General features: G+C 48.7%; 1 protein-coding gene across 1 annotated transcript; it reads left to right on the top strand.

Moving 5' to 3' along the window:
- Positions 1-8,509: 8,509 nt before the first annotated feature.
- On the top strand, positions 8,510-15,530 carry LOC135396750 (NHL repeat-containing protein 2-like). The gene is made up of 7 exons (XM_064627904.1): positions 8,510-8,774; positions 8,823-9,420; positions 10,460-10,838; positions 13,092-13,314; positions 13,391-13,513; positions 13,603-13,794; positions 14,530-15,530. The coding sequence occupies exons 1-7, from the start codon at positions 8,733-8,735 to the stop codon at positions 15,118-15,120; spliced, it is 2,148 nt and encodes a 715-aa protein (XP_064483974.1). The 5' UTR covers positions 8,510-8,732; the 3' UTR covers positions 15,121-15,530.
- The last annotated feature ends 12,296 nt before the right edge of the window (positions 15,531-27,826 follow it).

Here is a 27,826-nt window from a genome sequence, read left to right as displayed (position 1 = left end):
TCCTGGTGGGCCATCCATGCAATTTCTGAAATCGTCTATTGCTCTGCACCTCCGTTCTCATCAAACAAGTAGCTCAAGGTAAAAGTCGGAAGCACAATCGTGCCGTAAAGCTTGCGGCAAAGTCGGAAGTAGTTGGCGCCTGCAGTAACCTAGCTATTGTAGTTAACTACTCGAAATAGTAGTTTAACTAGTAGTTGCCACTACATTACTGCAAGTAGTTGATAACTACTTTTTAACTACAATCAGGCAGTTTAATTACATGTGGTTAACTACTGGCCATCACTGCATAAAAGCAAGAACTTGCGGTAGTGGCGGCAAAAAACCAAACACAACAACCAGATCAAAAACCAAAGTGTATAGACAACCTGCTACGAAATATAGCAGCGTCAGAGACTGAGACGAGAGACTGGGGAAGGTCATTCCAAGCATCAATAGTACGGGGAAAATAAGAATACAAAATACGAAGGGAGAGCGGAGGCAAATGAATTGACGACTTAAGAGATGTAATGCTTGAAGGATAGGAGTAGTCAGAGAGAATAAAACGAGCTGCACGGTTTTGGACAGATTGAAGGAGATTGATATAAGACCAGTTTGGTGGGAGTCCCAGATATGGTTGAGGCATATTCTAGTTTGGGTCTCACTAATGTTTTGTAAGCAAGTAATCGCACATCGGTCGGTGCCTGTTTTAGATTGCGTCGAAGATAACCGAGCGTGCGGTTAGCATTATTCACGATATTGTGTATGTGCAAGAGAGAAACTGATGTTCTGAGGCTGGAACAACATCGAAGGGACAGATACAAACAAGGCCTCAAATTGCCTAAGTTGCCTTTCATTGTGTATGTGGTCAGCCCAGGAGAGGTTAGTTATTTGTAACAGGAAGAAGAGGGAACTGGAGTGTGTCCAATGTGGTATTGGAACGTTAAGGGTTTTTTAGAGCGAGAAAAAGGAAGATGATGGCACTTTGTAGAGTTCAGGGGAAGAAGCCATGATGAACACCATGCAAGTACTGGAGTCAAGGTCTTGCTGAAGGGCCAGATGGTCGGAATGAGTGTGGATGGGTCTGTAAACAACACAGTCATCTGCAAAGAGTCTGACAGATCATGTTAAAGAATCTGGAAGATTGTTAGTGAAGATAAGAAACATAAAGGGTCCAAGAACAGAGCCTTGCGGAACACCAGAAGAAACAGGGACAAAGGAAGAAAGGGAGTTGTTTACAAGTGTGACCTGTGTTCGATCGGAAAGATAGCACTGGATCCACTGGACAACATCCGGGTGAAGATTAAGTAATGACAGTTTATGGATAAGGCCACAGTGTGAAACAGAATCCAACGCTTTCTTAAAATCTAGGAAGATGGCGTCTGTTTGATTACCCCGGACCATATTAGAATGTACGTCCGAGCTGAACAAAGACAGCTGTGTTTCACACGATAGACCCTTGCGGAAACCGTGCTGGTGCTTGAAGAAAAAATTATTATTTTCAAGATGAGAGGAGATAGCCGAATAGATGACATGTTCAAGAATTTTACAGCATATGCTTGTTAAGGAGATCGGACGGTAATTTAAGAGAGGCGACTTGTCGCCCTGTTTAAAAATGGGAATCTCATTACCTTTCTCTCTCTCTCCGCCTCTGTGTGTCGTCTGCTCGCTGGTGTTTGTTTGCAAAACCTCGCATCCAAGTGAATGACAGGTCTGCGTTCTTGTGTTCCGGAATACGCAAAGCGTGCACCATCGCAAGGAACAACAACAACAGATTAATTAATGACGATGAATTGGGGAAATTCGCCACCTGAGGTGCGGCCCACTACCCCAGAAGGCACAATGGATAGGATGAGATGCGTCCTGATGATGAGATGATGAACGACGCTGAATAGGAGTCGATAGTCAGTGGAGTCAGTGGGAGAGCATCAAAAGAACGCTAGGCAAAAACACAACACACAAACACACGACCAGCTCACTTTCGTCTCCCTCCACTGCTTACGCGGAGTTGAAGGGAGACCTAAGAAACTATTAGGCTAGAATTACCCAGAAAGAACGATAAACGTCCCATTCACATCCAGATATCCAACGGAGACGTTCATAGGACGTCCCCCGGACTGCAAAATGAGGAAGAAAGTCTGTTCCCAGGGACGTCGCACGCACGTAAACGGGACATTCACGAACATCCCTGGGATATCCAAATGTCAAATTCAGTTCTTCCCCAGGATATCCTTGTGACATATTTGGTTTACTGGGAAACAGTCAAGACTACGAACGAACTCGGCCCGTTCAGCACATCTGAGCTGGTGCATAAAAATTTACAATCAGAAGGGACGTGACCCACCATTTTGTAATCGTACTGCCAACTGTAGGACGGGACAAGCGAATGCTTGCCTACGTCACATTTAAAAAATGTGTAATTCGACAGTGTGTGTATTGTCATCAAGCAGGAGAGCTACCTATGGAGGTAGTCCCCTTGGCACTGACACTAACTGCACGTCACAATCCCACAAGCTAGATAGCAACACTCTCCAGGAGGGTTTGCTTTTCGTACTGCCCATACCATGCCAGCAATCCAAACACGAGGGAGTCGCTGCGGGACAGCACAGTCCTAGCAAGCTGGCTAGAACATGACTTGCCACTCACCCTGAGCGTGACGGAAAAGTCGACTAGACGTCAGCCAGCGGCGTGAGCATTCAGGAAGGCCCTATACAGTGCTTCTTCACGGGCGATGTGGCTACGAAGACCTGCCCTGACGGCCTGAAATATAGCTGCGACTCAGACTGGGCCACCGAAAGCCAGCCTGCAACGACGGATCGAAATTTGAAAGTTCATCTCCGTAATTAACAAGGCCAATTGTTTACGCTGGGTGCCCGGAACCGGCAATGGTTCTAGGAACCGCACGGTGGCCCAGGAGACAGTCGAGAGCTGAAATACTTGCATTAACCTGCGCCACAGCAAAAGAGGAACGTGACAACGCTTAAAACAGTGCTCGGCCGTTGCACACATCCCGCGAGACGGGCAACCGTCAGAAGGAGAAATATGAAGACGGCAAGAACATCGTGGGCAAGCTTCCACTGAAGACTTGCGCGGCGGGCATCTAGCCAGCCCGCAGTGATTCGACGTCAAGACAGCTTCGTCGACACCGAAGGGACTGCGGGACCGGACTGCGACGCCCTGATAGCTGTATAAAAATCGCTGACGGCCCATAACTGCATGTCAGCGTCAGGAAGCTGGAGTCGTAAACGTCTTACAACATCAACAGAGTCACTATATTGATGAGGCAGAACTTCGGACCTAGGCCGAAACCTAGGGCTCTCAATGAACCACCTGGTGGCGCATCCCGGAGAGTACTGCATTAGTGGGCACGCTGGGTGTTCGGGAGTGTGCAATGCCTCGAAATAAACGGGCGACTGAAGTGCAAGTCACTTGTCGAGCAAGGCTAAGCCGCCCTGGTCACGTGTACGATGCAAGCGGGAACTCGCGACCCACTCCACCGAACCGCCCCAGAGAAAACGGAACGCGTGCCTGGTGATGGCAGTACGGATTAGTGGTGGCGGCGTAGCAACGACGCCTAGGAACCACAAGCGACAGTAGTACATACCAGGCCACTAGCAGGTGAACGCGAAACGTGAGGGAAAATCAACGAACTTAAGCTGCCGCAGGACAGCTCTGCAACCATTAAACACACGTGGCCAATTTACACTAGATATGCCACTGCAATCAAAAGTCACACCAAGAATTTTGACGTCTGGTCTCACTGGAAACACGCAAAGGGGCACCGCAGGAAGGCTGGAGGTTCAAAAACAGTGCTGCACTCTTTGATCTATTCAGTCTTGCCCCTGAAACAGCTCCGTGATCTAAGAACGCCTTCAAAACAGGCCCTAGGGAGCACTCGCGAGAAAGAATCACAGAGAGGTCGTCCGCGAACGCAAAAACATGTGGAGGGCATCCATTGGGCAATGCCAATGTAACAGAAAGCGAGCACAGTCTCTCTCGAGTAGAGGGTTGATGGCGATCATGTTACATCAAAGGGGCACGACAGGCCGCCAGCGACACAATGAAATGAATTAGACAAAGATGTATTGTCATCAAGCTATCACAATGCGTGTGTATTGTCATCAAGGAGGACAGCTGTTGTTTGAAAAAAAAAAAGGTATTCATTGGGTGGCGTAATTACAGGTGGCACGAAGACATGGCAGCAGCAAACTACAACAAACTACAGCAGCACAACAAACTGAGACAGCTGTTGTATCGTGATCAAGCAGGAGAGCTACCTGTAGCTCCTACCTCCTAGGCTCCTTTACACTAGAGGCGCACTATGCTGAAAGGCAGGATAACAACGCTCCCCTATTGGAAAAACGTCTTGAGGTTACCCCAGAATCCTGAGGTTACCTCAGGATATCTTGAGGTTGTCTGAGGTTACCTCAGAACTGCCGGTGGTTCTTCTGAGGTTACCTCAAGAAATCCTGAGGCTCTACCTCAGGACCTCAGACCTGGCTGTGGTTCTTTTAAGCTTACCTAAAGGAATTCTGAGGTCCTAATGGCCAGACTCCCTTTGGCATACACGGCACTGCTCCCGGAGGCACTTTCTCGACACCTACTGCATCACAGTTATCATGGTCACACTCATCCTCACTTGAGTCGCTCGGAAGCGGCACAGAAACTACGGAGGACATCCCTGCCTCCACCCCATCCACTGTGTTAGGAGCGACAACAGCTGCAGGCTTCAATGCCACAGAATCCGCGACCTCCGACATTATACATCCGCAGAAAGGCGCATTCTCTGCTGGTGCAGTCCCAGCGCCACCGGTTTTTGAGGCATTTGGAATGCCCACCACACGGGACGCCCAGGTTTTCACCGAGCACGACTTAGCAGCATGGTCTCCCCCACACCTACGGCAGGGTATCTCACAGGTAGTATATGACCTACCTCCCCACACCTAGAGCACACCGAGCAGGACTTTTTAAAATGGCCTGACTGCCCACACCTAAAGCAAGTTCTTCGCAAGCCTGGGTATAGCGAAATATAAGTCGCCGACCCCTAACGCGGATGAAGTTTGGCACCGGACACTTCATCTCCATAATCACACGGCGGTTACCGGTCTCTATGAAATTGAGTTCCGGATGGTCGGATGTCTCGCGGACGATGTCCTTCAACTGTGCCGTACTGGCCCAGCACTGAAACAATGTGCGCATTATCCATACCAACCGGTGCCTTAGACACCGTAACTACGGTGAGGTTGGTTTCTAAACAAACCAAAGGAATGGCAACACCATTTCCATCCTTCATTTTTTGTATTGCCAACTGTAGGATGGGACAAGCGTAAGCTTGCCCACATCACGGTTCAAAAATAGCACAGCGTAGTTACGGGGGAGCAGTAGGAGGGGCACTCCGTTCAATTTGCTGTTATCGGCGATCACCTTCATTTCATTCATCATCCTTCATTTGGTATTGCCAACTGTAGGATGTAGGATGTAGGATGGGACAGGATGTAGGATAGGATGTAGGAATCCTTCATTTCATTCATCATCATTCGTATTGACAACTGTAGGATGGGACATCATCATTCATCGTCCAGCATCACTGACCGACGCCGCGTAGTCTGCATATTATTACACCGGAAGCGAACATCGAAAGAGCGGTGCGGACATCACCCTTGCTTCGGCAGCTGAACTTCCTGGTGTTCTCTTGGCACCATAGAAATCATAAGGAGAGGCTAGAAGCAAAGGTGGCGCTGGCTCTGCGTCAAAACGAGGGATGCGCCATATTGTGGCGGCCAGTGTTGCATTGTGCCAGAGCTGTCTGCGCGCTGTCCTTGGCAGTTCGGTTTCAATTGTGAATATTGTTACTGTAATCAATTTAAGAGGAAATAAATGTGCAGTAAGCATAAAATAAACATGAAGTAAGTAATACTGCGCCCTTCCCGTGCTGTAATCACCTGCTCTAGAAAGAAAAGGCGGCCTTGAGTGCAAGGGGAAGCTAGCAGAGTTTCGGTTCCGGAATTGCCGACAGCCGGCCGCGGTTATCGGCTAAAGCTAATTACGCGGAGTGCGACTTTGACGCTCGCTGCATCACAAGAAACAACGCGGCTGAAACAACTGAGCAGACATCCTTGACTAGAACGTTAGAACATGTGGAATTAGGGGAAACTCCGACGGAGTAATAAAACGATTGAAAGACTGGTTTGACCCTGGGGATGGTAATTCTGGCGGTCCCTCCTTTGTGGGACTGCCGCCACAGCCGAAAAATATTTGTCTCTCCCGGAAGAGCCTCGTAAGCGCACAAACAAACATACCGCCTCAGGTACATTCTGTCGTCGCTAAAGACATGGGGCCCTGACACCATAGGAATCATAAGGACGATTCCTTATGATTTCTATGCCCGTCACTCTTACGTTAAACTTTTGGGTGCGACGACTTGTTTTTCTTCTTTTTACACAATTAATACACATTGAAAAGACAACATATGAAAAGGGGAGTGTGACTGGAATAGCAAAGACAGCAGAAAGATTACATAATGTGAATTGGAATGATTTACGGGCTCGGCGTCCCCGGGGAAGAGGTGGTACCTCACAGCACAAGCTCGCCGAGAATTCTTCGGGGCTGTGACTTTCGTTCTTTTTAATGTAATGGCCTGCTTCCATGGAGATGTGGATTACAGTTTTGAAGCCAGTGCAAGGAAGCTTCCCAGGCCGCAGGACCGCGGTGAATATTGTTCTTCAATGTACACCGGCAATACCCACTATTCCCACTGTTGTTGTCATGTCAGCATTTCTTCACGTGTTTGGTTTTGGCTGGTGGACTTGCGAATCTTGCTGCCCTGTATCTGGAGTTTTGCTTCCCAAATTGTGTCTGTGCTTCGGGCACAAGTCATGCCCATGTCATGCGCGCTTTCAAGGTGTCACACAAGACATTCTGCCATATCTGGAGTATCTTTCCACAAGTGAGTGTCGCTATTCACTAACATTCCTTAACACCTCTATTGGAGACATAGAAATAATCAAATCATTATTTCTATTCATAGGCCATGGGAATTGTTGAGGTGCCATAGGTCGTACTTCTGTCAACATTACAAGTTTCCCCGCCATGACCCCATACTTTTGAGACAGTGGTTTCAAAGTGTATCTGAGCAGTCTTTTCACCCTTCTCGGACTCAAAGGATATGTGCCAAACACTTTGAGCCCTCATGCTTTGACTTTAGCCACAGCAAGAAATGGCTGAAGCCAGGTGCTGTCCCCACTATTTTCTCCTGGAAACAGGACAGCAGCACGGTAGTATATTAATTTCATTTTGTGATGCAGAGAGTTCAATACACACTTTCGGGGTATTGGCAGCGTTTGCAACTGGTCGGGGGTCCATGATGTTCATTCTACACTTGTCTATGAAATATGCAGGAATGACACTCGAACAAGATGTGGTACATTACAATTTATTTCATATGCAAAAAGTAGTACGGCCTTTGAATAACAGGACAGCCTGTTATGAAAGCTTGACAGCCTGAAATGCCTGTCAAGAAAATAATTACTTACATTTGTTTTCTTACTTACTTACATAATTACATCTTGTCACCTCTGGCAGGAGTAGGCAGTAATAATGAATATTTTTATTATAGTACAAGTAAGTAACAGTTCCAGAAAAGTACTAATGTCAGATATGCAATAGCTATGACTGAGGTGTAACTAACGTGCAAGTTCAAAATCAATACCTCAATTTCAAGCATTATACAGTGAATGCTCTTTCAGTCAAACGTCACATTAGCTGAAACTTATGGTCAACTCAAACATACCATGGTGCACAGGGATATTCACCCTGTTGTAGAGTGCAGTCCACTAGTCGAATTACTGCTTTGCTCAAACAAGAAGTGCTGGATACTGCCTGTTGCAGTTACTAAATGTTTACTGTAGCACACAGTAAAGTGCACCTAAGAAATAGGTATTACATTGAATAAGCAAATACTGAAAACTGTTTAGTTGTACTGTGGTACAAAGCTTTACTATTAATGCTTGGCTCCACACTCTGGCGATACCTTCTTCTGAAGGTGATTAAGCGCTTTCACCTGTTTGCGAGGCACGGTGCCACATTCATGTCATTCCAGAGCAGATGACTGCAGTGTCCACAGCCTGTGAAATTAGGACATGCCCTGCCAGTTAATTGTCGCTTGATACAAATGTAATTTTGTCTCCTGATAGTCGTCCACGTGTCTTTAGGTCTGTATTTCACGCACGAGTCAAGCTATGCTTAGTATCAGAATCGTACCAGCACTGTTGTACGCAAACGCCGCACACGCAAAACAAGCACATGCTGGCTATGCGTCGTCTGCTCTCCTGCCTTTGCATCGACTTGAATCAAATACGTGACGTCACGGGCTACGCCACGACTCTACTCGAGAAATTGAAAATACGAAAACTGAAAATTGACACATTTGACAAAGAACAAATAATAGGTAATTGGCATGTCCGCATCTCGGGTAATGCACTGTCAATGCAGGTTGCAAAGAGGCCCGCCAGGGGTGCCGCTGCTGCTGTACAAATCCACGCTCTGAATCCTGAATCCATCCAATCCATTTTCCAATCCAATCCATCCAGGAGCGCTGAGCGCAAAAGTTGCGATGTTGCTGTAATAAACTATGGAAGGTGAAATTCCTAGTCCTGTTGATAAATTGAGAGCCCTGCAAGCCGAATTGGAAAGCCAACTCTGTGTCTCGCCGGAGGCAGATGTATCTGCACTGATAGTTGAATACCTTCGTCGCGCTGATGGCACCGAGGAAACCGCCCAACTTTGGAATTTTGATGCAGGTATGTTTGTGCTTTGATTGTGATGCAGGAGAGAAAGTTTGTTAATAGCTCCGGTGTTTCTCTGCAGACGCGGAGTGGGTTAATACCTCTCACCTGACGCCCTCCAGCGCCGATTTCAGAGGGCGCATTGTGGTCGTGGACTTTTTCACATTCTGTTGCGTGAACTGCATTCACATTCTGCCTCGTCTCAAAGCCCTGGAAGAAGAGCACCGCGACAACGGTGGCTTTCTCGTTGTTGGCGTCCACTCCGCCAAGTTCGAGCACGAGAAAAAGCGGGAGAGCTTAGAATCTGCCGTGCAGAAGCTGGGTATTACACATCCCGTAATCAACGATGCTTCCTACACGCTATGGAATCGCCTTCAAGTTCGCTGTTGGCCGACCCTATTAGTTGTGGGGCCCAGGGGACAGCTCCTACTACGACTCGAAGGAGAGGCAGGGGTCACGTTACTGGCTCCCTTCTGTCGAGCAGCCCTCAAGTATTTCGAGGATTCGCTCAAATCCGTGCCACTTCTTAAGCAAGTTGGTTCCACCTCAATAAGCAGGCCTCTCACTGCGTTGCGCTTCCCTGCGAAGGTCTCTGCGCACGGTTCCAAGTTGGCCATCGCAGACACGGGGAATCATCGCATCCTGCTCGTTTCGTTTTCTGGTGAGTTGTACCGGCCTTCTTAATGTGGACGGCCAGCGTGATTTTATACTGTTACGTTGGCTGGGTGGTCCAGAAACTGAGCGTATCAAAAAAGCACAAGTCACGGGCTGTGGCTAGGACGACACATGTTGAATCACAGTGCACTTCCTTGGTGTACATCAGATGCAGCATGAACACTTGGTGATGAGATAACAGAGTCAGTTCGAACAACAACTTTCTTTTCTGCACAGTTGGGTGTATTCACATGCACAGGAGCAATGTGACGCTACAAGACGCGATAAATAGCATTATCAAAAATGCACAGAAAGAAAAAAAGGTTTAGGAGTGAAGGATGTTGGGTTATTTGGTACATAGTTTCAGAATAGTGCAGTGCAGGAAAGACTGTACACATCAGAGGGACACAACGTGATGAGTGCTTAAAAAAAAAACAAGGGGTGGGTCTGTAGGACTAAAACGAGAGCCACTCCTGTGCGTGTAGACACCCCTCCCCGTGAACCGACAGTCCGACTGCCTTGATGCCTCATCACCAGGTGCGCAAGTCATGCCAGGGACATCATTTGCATTCCAGTGTTTTTAACTGAAGTTTTTATTGGTTCGGGTTCAGGCATAAAGGTTCAGGTAGGGAGGGATTAATGAAATTGTGGAAGCTCAAAGATATGAGAGCTAACCTTAAACAAGCCGTAAAATTCGCCTCTTAGGAAAAAAAATCAGCATTTTTGAGCTGTCAATGGAACTGACAACCATATTTTCCTTATTTGGTTTCGTTCCAGTTGGGTTCGGAGATGGCGTCAGCAATGTTGCTTCGGTCAGCAAAATGTGTTTTCCTTCCAGTTCAGCTGAAAAATGAGTCACTTTTCATGCAGTTTTTGGTTTGGTTCAAAACTCTGGTTGGCACTGCTGTCCTCTATTTAGTTGTACGCGAGAGCTTGCGGGCCAAACGAGGTACTTAATTGTGCCCTCAGAATGCCGAGAGTATTGTACAAGGGATCTCCTGTCTCTACCCAAAACAGGCCAAGTTATACCATTTTTCTCCCCGTAGAAAAAAACGCATCTCCGCCTGTGGCAGAGGTGTTGAATGTCGCTGGTGGAGGCAGTCCAGGCTTTCGAGACGGATCGCTCGAAGAGTCTCGATTCTGCAGTCCGCACGGAGTGGCCTGGAGGAATCGGGACTGTCTGTTTGTGGCCGATACGGGCAACCATGCTTTGCGCGAGATCGACTGGACCACACGCACCGTACGGACAGTGGCCGGTACGGGAGAAATGGGCCAGGACAAGGCTGGAGGACAGCTTGGCTCATTGCAACCTCTCAACTCTCCGTGGGATCTCGTTGTAGATGGTGGTGTGCTCTATGTGGCAATGGCTGGTTCCCACCAGATCTGGGCACTGCCACTCAAGAATACAACCATTTTTGGCAAAAGGTAAGAGTCTTTGGGACAGATCCTAGTTAAGGGTCGTGAAATGAAGGTAGTCAAGATGCTCGCTGACATATTTTCGAATTTCTTAATGGGACAAGGTTATTAACATTAGTTGTATATGTTAACTAGTAATTACTACCACATTAACAGTAATATACTATGGTTAACATAAAAATATTTGAAAAAAATAATTAGGAACCTAGTTACATTCTTGCCAAAAATTTACAGTCATACCTTGATGTAACAAAATTCCGAAAGAGGTGTGGAAATTTGTTGTATTGGGAAAATTCTATAGCAATTTACTGAAACCATTGGTTTAGTGGCATCTGGTTTAAATCAGTTATGTGAGACTTTCGTTCACAAATCCTGGATCATCACCCAATGCTCTACCACCTGCTGCTGTGAAGCCGATGGCAGTGCTTACAGCGAGCCCTTAACGCCTGACCGCTGATTACCAACACCCCGTTCCACAACCAGCTGTAGCAGCGCCGCCTCAACTTTTCTTCCGTTAATGAAAAAACAAACAAGAGCCATCCTCTTCTTTCTGTCGTCTGCTACTTTCTCTCTCCTCAACCATCTTGTGACAATGTCAATAATGTGCATGCATTTTGATCAACCCTTCTGAAGCGTGCTTCGCAACCGGAGAGATCCCGTGATCAATTTAAACCCGACATTACTAAACCAATGGTTTAAGTCAGCTGGTGAATACGAACTATGTATCTAGTACACTCCAATATGTACGGTAAATGCTGTGCAACATCTAATATTGCTTAAAACTATGAAATATGGTACATCCTAATCTTCAGAACAATGTCTAGCCTTATTATAAAGCCATCTGTAACCATGTGCTACTGGGACAGTAGCAAACCGTTTTTGTGGTAACATTTCCAAGAAAAGTGCTTTTACAGACCTCGACGGGCAGGGCATGGCAAGTTACTTCAGAAAGAGCCTGGTAATGCCAAAAGCGAATGAGATATTCTGAGCGCAACTTGCAACATTTTGGGCAAATTCTGATATCTCTGGTCTCTCTGATAATCATTTGGATGCTTTTTGAAATCAAAACTCCGAAAAATTGTGGAGGCTAAAAAGCTTGGTTAAAAAGCGGCAGTTGATGGGAAGGTAACAGCACTGAGTGTATACTGGGTGTTTTACGAATAATTCGTAAACGGGGGGCGCTATCGAAGAACTTGTAAAGATCTTTGAGACAATGACCAAGGACTGAGCAGTGAGTGGCTCATTTGTACGTACTCAATAATTGAGTAAAAATCCTAACTTTGAAGTTTTACTTCGGATGCTTCCTGAACCTTTATTTTACGTATCGGGAACTCGAGAGGAACACATTTCTGGAAGAAGAAAAAAGACCTTCGCCACTTAGTGATTTTTTTAGTAAATATTTTTGGTTTAGTTTACATACTTCTTGCTTAGAGTAGCGGTCTTTCCCTGAACTATCCGAGACTAGATTACATGCTTGGTTTGGTTCCACTTGGTTTGCATGCGGGGGTGCAAGTACTTGTAACCACCGTGGTAAAGGGGCACCGCCACATCCACCCAGTGGTACAGTGCACATGCAATACCAGTCATAGTGGTACCAGTTATAATGGTGCACCATTAGAGAGGCCCTCTGGCCATTCATGGGCACCAGAAAAATAGAAATAAATATATAAATAGTTCACTCATGACTGTTCCTCATGACTGTTACTCATGGCATGCCCGTGTCCGAACCGAGTGGATGGACACGTAATCTTATGTCGGATAGTTTGTTGTTACGCTACTCCATGCAAGAAACATGCAAACCAAAGCAACCAATTACAATGCAACCAATTAACCAATTACAATGCAACCAATTAATTACTAAAAAAAACCACTAAGTGGCGAGGCAGGTCTTTTCCTGGTATATGTTTCGCTGAAGGTCCTGATACATAAAGTAGGGGTTCCGAAAGTGTCCAAAGTAAAAATTAGAAGTTGGAATATTTATTTAATAAACCGGCGTATGCCAATGAGCCGCTTATTACTCAGTTCCTGGCTGATGGCGCGAGGACCTTTACGAAAAAGGACGTTCTTCGATAGTGCCGCCCGGTTACGAATTACGCGTTCAGACGGGGGACCTTCGTGAAACACCCGGTGTATGTTGAGAAGATAGCTAGCATCTCTGCATAGGTATCTACGGACGGTGCCCACTGACGGTGCCGTTTCGTCAAGTGCCACTCTTTAATTTGGAAATTTGGAATGTGAAAAATATACGATATGGCCTTTCAGACCTCTCAACGAGGGCACGTGCGTGTGCATAGCTGGGACAGGCGAAGAGGGCAACCGCAACAACAGTTACCCGCATCGAGCCACCTTTGCGCAGCCTTCCGGAATCACGGCGAAGAGCGGTGACGTCCTGTACGTAGCCGACAGTGAGAGTTCTTCAGTACGAAGCATCTCTCTCAAGGACGGTTCTGTGCGCAACATTGTTGGCGGAGACGTAGACCCAACCGTGCGTACCTGCATCTTTTTCATAGACTGAAATCTGGCGCCGCTCTTAATGGCCTTGCTGTACCGTTGATCCTCAGAACCTGTTTTGCTTTGGGAACGAGGACGGTGTCGGGCAGAAAGCGCGGCTTCAGCATCCCCTGGGCGTGGCCTTCTCTGCAGAGACGGGGAAGCTGTTTGTTGCGGACAGCTACAATCACAAGGTGCGATGATTTGTTCGTTACTCTACGGGCCGGCCATGGTAGTGTTAAGACCAGCCGAGCCTCGCTACAGTGAGACCGTATGATTGCAGGTACGAGTAGTGGACGTCAAGACGCGCGCTTGCGACACTCTGGTGGGGCTAGTGAGTACCAACACTACAGTTTGCACGGATAAATCTGGTGAAGAAGCGCCACAAAGGACGGGCCTCTTTGCAGAACCAGGAGGTCTCTGTGTCACCAGCAGCTGCCTGTTTGTGGCAGATACCAATAATCACTGTATCAAAGTGAGTAAACCCTCATTTCCAATAACTTCTCTGCCAGTCTCTTGCACGCTTGCCCCCCCCCCCCCCCCCCCCCCCCCGCCCCACGTTGGAAAAAATCCTGGGAACGTCCTAAAAGCGATAAAACCCCGGTGCAGGCGACACAGAGAGACAAAACAGACGAAGCACTGACTGACAAACAAATTTAATGGCAGAGACAATAGCTTAAATACACCACCACCTGCACACACCCGACCCCTAGTGACAGCCAAGGCCATCATGCTGTAATCACAAAGTTATCACAGAGTTATCACGCAAACAGGAGCACCAAGTAAATGCCTCCCAGGAACCAGAATTCGAGTTAGTGATCAATGAACTGCTGAATTGTATTCCGTTACCAACACGGAAGGCACGCTAATGCAACTATCTCAAGCCTGTTTTATCAAAAAAAGCTTCCTTGTAAAGAAGAACACCTAACTTATGACTTTTAAACAACACTTTATTTTTTTTGAACAGCGGCTGGCAACGCCCATGCTATTTTCACAAGCGACCTTGGAGTTTCGGGGGGGGGGGGGGGCATGGCTCCTCCTTGCCTCCCTCTCGGTACGTCCATGACAGTCAGTTGAATGATGCTTTCAAGTTCACTTCAGAGGGATGCTTCTAACATTTGTTCGCACAAATGAAATTGTGTCGTTTTACAAAATTGCGCAAAAGTGCTCGTACAGTATCGCCATTTCAAATGCTCTACCCTTCCTAAAGCTCGTGCACCTAGACACGCTCTTGGTGGAAGAACTGCGGCTTACGTCGGCAGTTGGAAGTCCTGCCGGAGCAAGCGAGGGTGATTCAGTGGACGACCTTCTGGACGGCATGAACCTAGCCACTTCTCTCCCTTCGAAGTGCGACTGCGATGCACTCAAGCCCCGAATCCAAGAGGATCCGTTTGAAACCTCGTCACTCGAAGGACCTCACACTTTGGGCGAGAACAGTACGACGGTCGTGGACCGTGTCCGGCTGCTCCCGAGTGGCTCCTTGGTCATTTCTGTAGACCTCCCAGACAGCGTGTCTGGCGATGCCCCTAATTGTTGGTCTCTGAAATGTGACGGTAACTTGTTCGAACCTCCAGAAACAACACGAGGTCGTATAGGTGGCAGCACCGTAAGGTGTCGACTGCTTGTGAGAGGCTCTGCCGTGTTTTCGCAGCATTCGCAAGTTCAGTTATTGTTGCGAGTCTTTTTATGTGAGCAGGGGTCTTGTAGGCCCGTCAATCATAGCGTACATATTCCTGTTACCGTAGATCCTTCGGGAAGTACCGAAATAATGGTAAAAGTGCCTCCGTTATTTCCCGCGTAGTTCGTTGTAGGGAGCCCCGTATTCATTTGATGGCTTTTCCTTTGACCTCTGCCGATATGTAGGGAAGGTAATCTCAAGTTATAACTAAGGCCCAGCGTTTTTCGTGATTCGGCGATTCCGCGGAATGTCGCGGAATCTTTCGTTTGGCACGGAATTTCACGGAATGCGTTATTTTTAGGGGTGTGCGGGTATTCGAGTTCTCGAATTCGGATCAAATATCGATCACTCGGAGTATTTCGTTCTCGAATCGAATATCCAACATTAGGATTTCCGAATATCCGGCTGTTCGCCGAATACGAACGACACCCCCCCGTATGTGGGCTTCACCTGAAACTTCCCTGCATGAGGTGAAGTCCGCTTTACGAAACTTCTCCTGTAACTTCCACAGGACAGGTATTGTAAGCTCCTTCCTATAAAGTTCCCATACACTCTATAGATGCTGAAAGATCTTCCAGCAGGTATGAAATGATTACAGGTGACAGACCTTTGTCTTTGTCAGAGGAGAACACAAGATATCATGTACGTGATGCTGAGCCACAACAGTGCTTTCAAACTGTGATCTTATAAAATATTTTTGTTACCACATTATCCGAGAAAATAAAGTGCTTGCCATTTCAAGCTGCCGTTGAGTGCTTGCCGTGGAAAATCGCGGAATTTACGAGTCGGTGCCGCAGAATTTTGAATTTGCCGCAGCAGAGAAACAGTGTCCTTTGTTATAACACAGAATGTATGTTAGCCCTTTATCCTGTTTCCTGCGTACAACATCACTCACTTTTGTGATAAAAAGTGCTCTTTTTCTGGAGATGCAGCTGTTCTCATCTGTTAGGTGCATTTCTCCACTGAAAGGAAACTGTTCTAGGAAACCCTGCTACCATGCGCTCGACTCACTGTAACGTGGAAGCAAACTTCTAGGAAGGATTGCTAAAACACAAACAGGCACACTATGACAGGAATTGACACATCACATGTGCTGATTTTAAACAAGGTGGTGGTGTTCGTGATTCAGGCACATGTTGCAGGTAGCCAGAGCATAAGGTATTATTTCAAATATTCTGTCTACTAGATTTTTGCATGTAGGCGTATAGGCAAACAAATGTACTGAGTGCAATCTGGTTAATTCGAAATCTCTCGACGGTGTCTGGAAACGCGACCGGGGCGGAACGATGTCATCTACTTGGCGGCGGCAAAGCAAGCCTCTCTGTTCTGAGGGGATCAAAACCCTTCCTGTTGACTACACAGCCCGGAGCAATTTCATATTTTCTCGAATATAGAGTTGGTGATATTCTCGTTAGCGGGGATCGGTTTTCAGTTGGGCGTAACGTCACAGTCGACGTTGTTTTAACTTTAGAAATGAAAGCAAGCGCATATAAGATTTCTTTTTTTTTTTTTTTTTTGAGCAGTTTTGATGTTTGCCCGTAAATAAATATTCTGGGAAGAGCTAACCTCTTATGTTATCGCGCGAACGTGCGACCGTAGGCCTAGCGAGCCGTGACGCACCTAGCATGTGCTGCCAACGCATCGAGCCCTAATTCAGAGCGTCTCCCTTTACTTCGAACTCTGCTTGATTCGAACGAGTTCGAATTAACGGGATTGCACTCTATTGGGTCAACCATTTTTGGAAAGCTCCACCGTATGTGATGAGAAAAGGTATGAAAGAACAGCGCATGCAACAGAAAACTTTTTTTCCCTCAAGGCCTTTCCTCTGTGTCTATTACTTCTGGCAGAACAGTACTTGGGACCAGACTAAATTGAGAGCAGAAAAGCTTACATCATGTCCTGCTGTTAAAGTTCTTTGTCATTGAGTACCAGGGGCGGATCCAGACCCTCCGTTTGGGTGGGGGGCGTTTCTTTGTCGGAGCGCGTAGTGGGGGAGGGGGGAGAGGGAAATTCAATGTATAAACTGACATTTTGGGGGGCGTTCGCCCCCCCCCCCCCCGGATCCGCCACTGTTGGGTACAACCCTATATTTCCCTATGTTTGCAACCCCAAGCAAGCCTTACGAGAGGCACTTTTCACCCAGTTCCTCCTTGGAAACACGCCTTTTCCAAAGATGAAAAAGAGAAGTTAGAATCAAGCCTGGATGTATTTCTGGGGTGTGTCATTACTAGGGAGTGACTTTTTCGGGTTAAACCCGATTCCGCCCAGTTATCCCCCCCCCCCCCTTTCCGAACTGAACTCAGACCAATTCGTGTTAAACCCGATTTCTCCCCGAATTCCAGTCACTATGAAATCCTCAAGTGACGTTTCCACTGAAGACGAACAAAGGTCGCCACGTGTAATACGCGTGAGAATGGGTCACTTACGTTCCCAGCAATACGTCCAGGTGTGTCAACACTGTTTATGCCTTCGGGGATTACCGCTGGAGGGTCACGATACCGCAAAAAAAAAAAAAAAAAAAAAGAAATAGACAAGAGGAGCAACAAACTTAATAGACCAGAGGAGAAACAAAAACACCCGAAGGCACAATTATCGCCCGATTTCTCCCCGAATTACAGATTTCAAAATAGCGCCCGATTTTTACCCCCCGAATCTGAGAAAGGCATATTTAACCCGAAAAAGTCACTCCCTAGTCATTACTAAACTGTGTGATGGATACGGACCTGTTCAAACTGGGATGACCACTCATGTATGTTCATGTCAGGGTGAGTTTGAACAGTCCCTATTGAAAGTGAACCTTCGAAACGCAAGGTGTTGGCATGACACTGTTGCACCAGTATCCCCCAACCTATCAAATACATTACAGTTTCATTACAAATTGAACCCGTAATGTTGAGAGGAACTTCTCCCAATTGATGCATGTCGAAGTACCTGATGGGTTTGGGAATGGATACAGAAATGGAAAGATATGTTGTAGCAAAATTTAAAAAGAAAAACTCTGTTCTCAGGAACTGGTGTCCCTGCACTGTCATCCGTCGTATTACGTATTTGCATTGTGCAATACAGTACCTCAGAATCAGTCGGTGGTCTTTATTGTTAATTCTATCAATTTGTAAAAAAATAAACCATGTTTCTAGAAAAGCAGTGTCTCCCAGATTGTCTCGTAATACGGCGCTCAATCTTTGCCCCGAATATGGAAGAATATGAAACTTGGGATCCTGCCTATACGAGCTTCCTCATTGGAAACGTTTCTGCAACACTATCTAGCTGCTGTTGGTTTGTAGTTGGTTCGCGTCCGTGGCATCATGGGTATTGAGTTTGTAGGTTTAGCCAGCACTTGTTCGTACCACTTGACAGTGATGGCAATTAGCTAACTACGTGTAGTTAAACTACTAGTTAAACTACCTGATTGTAGTTAAAAAGTAGTGAACTACTTGCAGAAATGTAGCTTGCACTCACTAGTTAAACTACTATTTCGAGTAGTTAACTACAGTAGTTAGGTTACTGCAGGCGCCAACTACTTCCGATTTTGCCGCAAGCGTTACGGCACGATTGTGCTTCCGACTTTTACCTTGAGCTACTCGTTAGATGAGAACGTAGGTGCAGAGCAAGTGTGCTGTGCATGTGTGTACTAAATCTTCACTTTTATCACTGCTTGTGATTCATATTTCGAATGTCCAAGAACACTATTGAATGGGGTTGGTGTTGACGGACAACGTTAAGTAGTTAGGGATGTAGAATACGTTGTGGTAGTTAAAGAGGTAGTCTTTAACTACCTCTCCTGAAAAGTACTTGAACTACTAGTTAAACTACTCCATCGTGAAGTAGTTAGCGGCCATCACTGCCATTTGATAGGACACAACATCATCGCAAGGTAGCAAAGCATACTTTCCAGTCTGTGGAGCATAGCAGATAACAAGTGACCAGTGGCAGATCATTAGGTTAAACATTTGGTTATGCCTCCCGCGTTACGACAAAGAAACTGGTCTGGTGAGGCCCTGGATCCGCCCTTGAGAGTGACCAGCAGCATATGGTCAGACATCTGCATTTGTTGACAATACGGTCGAGCTCGTTTACTACGATCTTCGTTATAACGACAACTCCGATATTACCATCCAATTTCTCGTTCACGTCAACTTCTCCATGACCGGCGGCATGGCCCAGTGGATAAAAACATCTGCTCGTTGGTGCTAGAGGTCGTGGGTTCGAATCCTACTACCGCGGCGGGGCTGCTGTCTGAGGTTTTCCTTTTTTGTTTTCCCGCGGACTATCCAGACGAATGGCGGCACAGCTCCCATTGAAGTCGGCCCAGGACGCACACTTGACCCCCATGGCCACCATTCCTTCCCGGTGTCCTCGTCTTGTACGTCGCGTACAGCCATAGTTGCTTCGTGGCGCTGACACGAAAAAAAAAAAAAAACAATCTGCCCATGTACACGAGACTTCGATACAACGATCGCCGTGAGCGATTACTCATTTACAACGATCGGAACGCCCCCCTACGGCCGGTAAAACGCGCCAAAATCGCGCTCTTCAGCGACCTCAGTCTTCGACCGCGATTTCTGAGTCGCTGGGTACAACAGTGGCGTCCGCAGCCTCAGGAAACGTTCTGGACAGGAGAGCCCGATGGTTTTTGAACCGGCGTTACACCTTGTAAGACCTTGTTACGAAGTGCAGTCTCTTCCGCAGTGTGGGTTTGCGTGCCGATGCACAAACATCTATTGTTAGACGAGGCGCGCAAAAATGGACAACGCAGTTCGTGAGCACGACGATGGCGACTATGGCTTCCTCATTTGGACGCGATCGTATATCTCAAGAGATTGGAAAACCCACGTTATCTCCGCTCGTGGTTATCTTGCAGTTGAACCAGCTTTGATGGAATGTGACAAAAAGCTGCCCCAGACTGCAGCAGAGCTAAAGGAGATATCTTCGTTCATATACATCACATGTGTATGGTACGTGCCATGCAGTGCTGGACTGGCATTCTACTTGAACCGTAAATCCATTAAAGTGATCGTTCAAACACTCGTATACAACGATACTGATATAACGATCGGTTTTGGCGTTCTCGTCAATGTCGTTAAAATGGGCTCGACTGCATTAGTGATCGAAACGATTGCTCTCTGAATTGTCAGCTGAATAATTCGTTAAGGTCCAGGTGCACTTCGAAGTATGTCGTCACTTTCTTGGAAGCTAGCTTTGGCCATTTCTGTTGAGCCTTTATCAGTCGCACTGTACCACGAACAGTTTTTTTTTTTTTTTAACTTGCTGCAAAAGTTGTGTCACAGGCACCTATAGGTCGAATATTCCAATTGACACCTCGGCACAATGAAAAAGACTGGCAACTACTATATACACGAGTCTTGGGTAAGACCTGTTTCTCTGGGCCAGGTGGCGCGAGTGAGCAGCAACGTCAGCGCCCCAAATTATGCAACACGCGGTAGTTTAGCAGACGACGCGGCACTTTCAAATACACGGTCTCGAGTTGTTCGCACTTTTGAAGAAGCAGCGCTTTTTCTGTGTATTTCTGACATGTTCTGTAGCTTTCATTGGCACCATACCGTTTGAAACACCATGCAAAACCCGCTAATGAAACGACCGACTGTTGGGATCCGTGGCCGTTTGGGCCCGAAATGGCGCTGTGCAAACTTCACTGCTTCACTGCAACAGCCATAGCCAGCTATACCGTAATTTAGGGATGTGCCAACCGAATTCACGAATCTGAATACTAAAATAATACTAGTGCCCAAAATGGCGAACCGAATCTTTCGAATCCTCCAACCACGTTTGTTTGTTTCTTTTTCAAATTGGCGGCTCCGGAGTCCGCCTAAAGCCTCATTGACCGATAGGTGTCTTCTTGTTTGTTTACGTTGCTCTGGACTGAAAGAGTGCAGGCAGGAACTGTTACCAAGGCTTAACTGTTAAGGCTTACCAAGGGCTTAATCGCTTCATCGTCGTTACGGTCGTTACAAGCTGAGTGGCGGGAAATTCAAAAAGGTGGGCACGTAACACATTGCGCGTGACGTATACCACGCGTGACGTGTTTTATCACGTGCCCACCTTTTTAAATTTCCCGCCCGCCTTTTTGAATTTCCCGCCACTCGTTAGCTTGTAACGACCGTAACGACGATGAAGCGATTAAGCCCCCAGGTTTTGCTTGAGCCTAGAGGATTTATGCATTTCTTGTATAGTCGATGAACAACATGTTAAATATATGGGTATATTTTCTCCTGAAACTGAAGCGTTATTTAATTTTTTCATTCAACAAAGGCATCGTATTCTGCTTCAAAACACTTTTTACTAGAAGTGTTTTTTTTTTTTTCCTGGCATTTTAAACTTTTTTTAAAGAAAGGATTCGAAAGATTCGAGATTCGCAAGGTTCGTGGATTCGTAGAACTCTATGCGTAGAACCTTCCTTGGATTCAGATTTGGATTCGGAAAATTTTGGATTCGTTCAATCTCCAGGTAAACTACGACGCCGGAACTGAAAACTGCTTTTGAGCCGTTGTATTGGACTTGCGCGCATATATAAGGTTGCCTTTAGCGTGAGTAATTGTGAAAAGCAGAAACGCCAGCTAACACGATTTTCATTATAGTCCACATATTACATTAACGTTCACCGGCTTCACACTAACGTTTTTCACGCAGCCAAAACCCATTGGAACCTACTGGGCTCGATTGCCCTTAAGCTCTATTTTTGAAACAAACGGATGAGGAAAACTGAGACCGTCAGCAGTGCACTGTTAAGGCTTATAATTTTGCGAGCGATTTTTATGACGTTGCCAACTGACGGCTTAGCGACGTCTCGTCTGCTCCACGAGAGCTTATTACCAGCTGCAATGTTTCAAGCCTAACACTATAGAGAGAGAAAAGTGACAGAGCCAGCAGCGTGTATTTTGACATCCCGAAGGGTTACAGCGAAGAAGTGTTTTTAGGCGCCCCAGAAGCGGCACGTATGGGCTGGCTTCATGTGGGAGCCGGGACGGCAGCGGAAAGCCTTGTGGAATTGCTCGTAGTTCTGCAGCGGCACGTTGATGCGGTGCTTAGCTGGAGGCTCGCACTCACTCAGTCCATAATAAACGAAGAACATCTGGTCGGCCGTCAGATTCTCCGCGTTCTTGAAGCGGTACTCTTGACCCCTGATGGTGGAAGACCTCATGTAGTTTGTGAACATGCTGTGTACCGGCGCCAGAGCTGCGACAGCGTCCACCAGCTCGTCGTCCCCGGGACCTTGCTGTGCGACGCAGCGACGGAGAGGTTCAAAATTTTGGAGCGTGCGACTACCCCACCAACCTGCTGCAGAACCTTGCGTGACAACGGCGAATAGACAGCGTGCCAGTCGGACGCCCAGCCTGGGAAGTTGGGTTAGCACAAGAGCTTCGGGTGCAGTGACGTTGGCAGCCAGTAACGGAAGGTACAGCGTGCGCTGAACAGGATCGTAGGTACAGTCGTTAGCGAGGGGGGCAGTTGGCCAGGAGTCACCTCGTAGTAGACGCTCCTGGGATGCTCGACGGTACGCCAGAAAAGCAGCCAAACCGTACCCGGGACTCACTTGTGGGAGGTGCGCAAATCTTTCACGTGCCAGGGCAGGAGATGCGGCCCAAGTCGGGGCAAAAGGCCGGATTTGAAGGCCACGTAGGCGTTCCAGGGCTTCCCGACGAACAGCAGCTTCCATCCATGTGGCAGAATTCACGTACAGTAAGACGCTACGCCGCACGCTGTCAGTCAGGTTTGCAGCATGGGCGAGCGTAGGATGGTAGACGCGGTTAGCGGAGTAGAGGAACATCTCTGGTAAGGCATCTTCTACAGCTTCGCGACATTCCTTGTCGCGTGTAGTGGCGTTGGACGGCAGGAAGGCACGGGTCTTTGAGAGTGCTTGGAAGCCGAGGTAGTTTAAAGTTACGTGCGATTCGACGTGGTCTAGAAGATGAAGAAGTGCGGAGGCAAACTGTGGATCCCAGTCAACTGTGATTGCCGTTTCTTTGGGAAACAAGCGTGAGATAAACCGTTTGTAAGGAGACTGCTCCGCACGGCCGCTTGAAGTTTTCAGTTGAGTTTTGGTGCTGTTTAGAATAGTGGCGAGCTTCTGGATAAAGCTCACGACTTCCATGGCGTGCTCTGGGACGTTCATTTGACGTCTTTGGAATGGGAACATTGCAGCAGCTACAGCACGGTATTTTGTAGTTGCGCTCCGAGCCTTCTCTGGGAGATTCGGCTTGGCAAGTATGACTTTCCGTCCTGCTTGTCCAGGTCGACCAGAAACGTGTACTGAAAGAAGGGCACCCACACCTAGCGCCTTTTCGAGGTCTGCGGCGACTTCCCAAATTGTGTCCCGAGTTATATTCTTGGAGCCGATGTAGGGCCACTCAGCCATGCCGGCACTGTCGACGAACTGTCGGAATTGGTCGAAACCCGATCTTTGTCCGTTGCTGCATTCTTCGTAGAGTTGACGCAGCCGGGAAGCAGGAGCGTCTGGTTTCAAAGTAGGGAGCCAACGGAACACCTTCGCACGCACAGCTTCTGCTAGTTTGTTGTCCTGGCTCTGTTCGGTATGCTTGCGTTGAGAGCCACACACAAAGCCTTGAAAATCAGAGCAGGGATCGAGAGACCAGTCGAGAATACCACTGAGATAACGGCCCTCTAGTTGACATTCAGTGGTCTGACATATACCAAAAGACGACGCACGGGTCGGTTTTCGCTTCGAGAAGCCGAGGAAAAGCGCTTTGGTGTCACCGCCTCCCTTCAAGTCGCCAGGGGCATTCTGGCGAACTCTGTCATCAAGGATTTCCTCCTCGCCGGCCTGAGTCCGTTTGGTATACATGCTGATCGCAGCGAAGATTCCTGCTAGGGTTGCCATGGAAACCAGGAAGTAGATAAAAAAGTCCCGTGGAACTCCGGTTTTCAGAGAAAGCGGAAAGCCTCCGCTTCTTTTACGCGTACGTGGAAAGTCTGTACGTTCGGTATAGTCAAGGAATGGTTTGCCGGGGCTCCCGCTTTGCAGCGGAAGTGCCGTTGTCCTTGCGGTCAGCCTCACCGGCGATGACTGTCTTGCCACCCATCGCTGTCCCTCTGGAGGAGCGGGGCTCATGTGAACGCGACGGTCGAGTACCTCTTCAAAGCTTGCCGATACCTCAGAATTTTCATCGTTGAGGACTGCTCGAGCTTTGTGCAAGCGGTTGACATCAAGACGCCCGTCTTCGCGCCTTAGCGTATCGCGTACCTCGCATTCAATGCTGGAACTGCTTTCTCCGGGGGTGAGTGTTCGGTGGCTGGGCCGCGTCGCTCTTGAAGACGAAGGCGTTGCCGCTTGTTCGCCGCTCTTACGGTCGCGACGCACGCTGTTTCCAGACAGGGCAATTCGTATTCTCACGGGATCTTCAGTTCCGAAATCTTGGGCATTGGAATCTGCCGCATCGGGCGCAGGTGGTCGTGATGCCTGCTGTCCGGTGTAAGGGTTGAACTGCATCTGTGAGCGCAGTAGGTCTTGTTGGTAGTTCCATTTAGCCAAGTTGTTCAGGTACCTTTGATACTCGCGGGAATACTGTTTCCAAGCTGTGCGTGCAACCTCCATATTGGCGGGGTAAGAGCGTGCCGATCTGGAATCCGGATCTGGCTGGGGAGCATGACCAGCTGGAGATTTCTTACGGGCTTGGACTTGTATGTTGCCTTGTGCACGTTCAAGAGGTGCGCCCCAGTTGGGATCGTTGCTGGCGCTACGTGAAGCTCGTGAATCAGGGCGTTCCTTGGATGTCTTACGGCCGACTCGAACCCGCATTTCCGAAGACTGTTGTTGCGCCTGGTACGTGTCGTCGCTGGCAACGGCATCCTCTTCGTAGTAGCGATTAGAGTCTGACTGGTCGGACCAGATGTTGACACGGGACACGTTGCGCATTCCTTTATCGCCATCGTAGCGCAGTTCCTCTTGAATAATACGGGATGGGGGCTGCGTCGTGTAAATGTTGATTTCCGCCGGATGGGCACCATCCCGTTCCTGTTTTGGTGTCCGGCTGCCTTTGGGAGTACGTGAGCCTTTCGACGTCTTGTCTCTCGTCTGCTTCGAGTCTTTGGGAACCCTGCGTACCTCGCTATACGCATGTATCTCTCGTTCCGAGCGCAAGTCTGAACCCGCGCTTTCGAAGGGCATTCGATCTGACGGAGTCCTCTGTCCCCTCGGTGAGCGGCGGTCAGCTGAGCGCGGCCTCGCCGGTGAACGCATCTCGAAGGAACTCCTCATACCGGGCGAACGTACATCCAATGACCGTACTTCCGTTGCCCGTCCGTCAACCGGTGACCGTCTGTCTACAGGCGCCCGCATCTCCACTGCAGAGCGCATGTCGACTGGAGACCGTCCACCCGGTGACCTCGTTTCCATGGAAGACCTCATGTCCATGGGGGAACGATCCATCTGAGACCTCAATGGTGATATGCCCGACCGCGCTGGGTCGGGGTGGGTCCGAAAGGACTCAGGGCCGTGCATTTCCATAGCAGAACGCATGTCTGCACCGCCACGTTCCATGGACCGCATTTCGACCGCCGAACGCATGTCTATAGGGTCCAATGGCGGACCTATATCGTCCATATCACGCGGATCACGCATACCTCGCATGTCACGCATTCCTCGGACATCACGGATTTCCATGGCCGCACTGCGCATGTCCAAAGGGGATCCGCGAATGTCAACGGTTGTGCTTCGCATGTCCATTGGCGATCCTCGGTAGTCCATTGGCGGTGCCCGTACGTCAGTGAGGGAGCCTCGCATTTCACGGCCCCGCATGTCCATTGTCGCGGAGCGCATGTCCATTGGGGAACCTCTCATGTCCATTCCCCGCATGTCCATCGGAGGCCCGCGTACGTCCATCATGTGCGCTCTCATGTCAACGGGTGAAGCACCGCGCCGCATTTCGACCGGAGAACTTCGTCGGAGTTCCATAGATGCTCGTCGCATTTCCATCGGCGATGTCCTTCTCGTTTCAAGTGGAGAAGACCGTCGCATTTCCATTCTTGAAGACCGCTTTACGTCCATGGGCGACCGCCGCGGGTCCATCGAAGGACCTGCTCTCATGTCCATCGGGTATGGTCGCATGTCCATTCCAGCTCCTCGCATGTCGACTGAGGCACTTCGAATGCCCATTGATGGGCTGCCCATATGCGGAGCCCTCATATCCATTGGTCTTCTCATATCCATTGAAGAACGTCGCGTGTCTCTTGACGTCCGTCGCGTATCGATGGACGCCCGTCGCATATCCATTTGAAGAGCATGGAGATCCATCGTAGGCGACATTACATTAGTGGTACCGCGTCTCATATCCACTTGCATGCCGACTCCTCGTCCCATGTCAATTTCGCCACCCATTTCCGGGCCACGGCGCATGTCAATCTGCATGTCTCGCATGTCTAGGCCTCTCATACCTGGGTCTTCCTGGTAGAGGAGTTCTTCTAAGCACTCTTGGCATCCCTCCGGTTCTAGCAGTACATCCTCGTAGCAACTGCATTCTTCATTGGTCCCTGGTTGCGCGGCGGCAGCAGCAGCAGCACCACGCTGCTCATCTGAAACGACGGACACACTGGCTTCGCCTCTTCCGAGTTGCGCTTGAAAAGTGACCGGAAGGCGACCCTTGGTGACTGTCGATGCGCTCTCTTTCTTGGCTTCGTCCTTCTTTTCTTCGCCTTCTTTTTTCTCTTCGTCTTTCTTTTCCTCCTTCTTTTCTTCTTTCTTCTCCTCCTTCTTTTCTTCTTCCTTCTTCTCTCCTTCCTTTTCTTCGCCCTCTTTCTTCTCTTCCTTCTTGACTTCCTTGACTGGGGTTTCGCCCACGACGACACGGAGGCCGCCGTCGGAGCTGAGAGTCCAGTCGACTCGGGCACCAGGAACGGAGGCGCTGCTGTCCTTTGTGTACTCGTGGACTTCGGGACGACGCCTGTACTGTACCTGTTTTCGGGTGTCCACCACGTAACGTCCGCCAACCCCAGGCTGTTCCATTACACGGGAATCGGTGATTACGGCATCCATTTGAGCGTTCATGGACCTTGGGTCAGCCGGCCTGTTGTGGCCCTGCAAGTGCTGCTCAAGTAAGAGCCGACGTGCCATCTGGAGTTGCGCGTTCTGCATTGCACTCTGCTGCGGTTGCTCTTGGTGACGGTGGGACATCATCTGCTGAGGCATCATCTGCTGGGGCATCATCTGCTGGGGCATCATTTGCTGGGGCATCATTTGCTGGGGCATCATCCGCGGTTGTTGCTCCATCATTCTTCGAGGGGAGATCCCACGCATGCGCCGAGGCGACATGTCGTGTTCTAGCCCGCGGGGATCTGGTATCCTTTGAGGGGGCAAGTAAGCCTGTTCCATACGACGAGGGACTCGTCGGCCACGAGAGGGCCGGTACTCGGGCTGTTGTTCCCATTGCTGTGCATCTGCTTCACTGATTTCATTCTCTTCGGGAAGGTCACTTTCGACGTCGTTCACCTCGACAATAAGCTCGTCGTCCTCATCGTCTGAGGTCAAGGACACACTGATATCCATGGTGCGCTGCCCACCCCCAGGCCCTTGGGCAAGCTTCCGGCTTTCTCGAATTCCTACGCTGCGTACGCCTCCGTCTGAGCGAGCCTCCGAGCGTCCATCAGAGCGAGCTTGAGCACGAGCCTCGCGACGGCTACTGGCTGCACGGGCCTCGCGACCACGACTGCTTCCCGAGCGCCGACCACTGTCGGATCGGCTTGTGGATCGGCGCTGCGGTCGACTATCTTCTGCTTCTTCTCGTCTGCGCCGTTGGTAAACAGTCTTGGCCCGACTGCTGTACACTCGCTCGTCCTCATCGCCATCGTCATCGAGGCT

The sequence above is a fragment of the Ornithodoros turicata genome, chromosome 1 (genome assembly GCF_037126465.1).
Source record: "Ornithodoros turicata isolate Travis chromosome 1, ASM3712646v1, whole genome shotgun sequence".
Classification (NCBI taxonomy): Eukaryota; Metazoa; Arthropoda; class Arachnida; order Ixodida; family Argasidae; genus Ornithodoros; species Ornithodoros turicata.
Note: the sequence above shows the minus strand (reverse complement) of the source record. Positions and strands in the feature narration are given on the sequence as shown.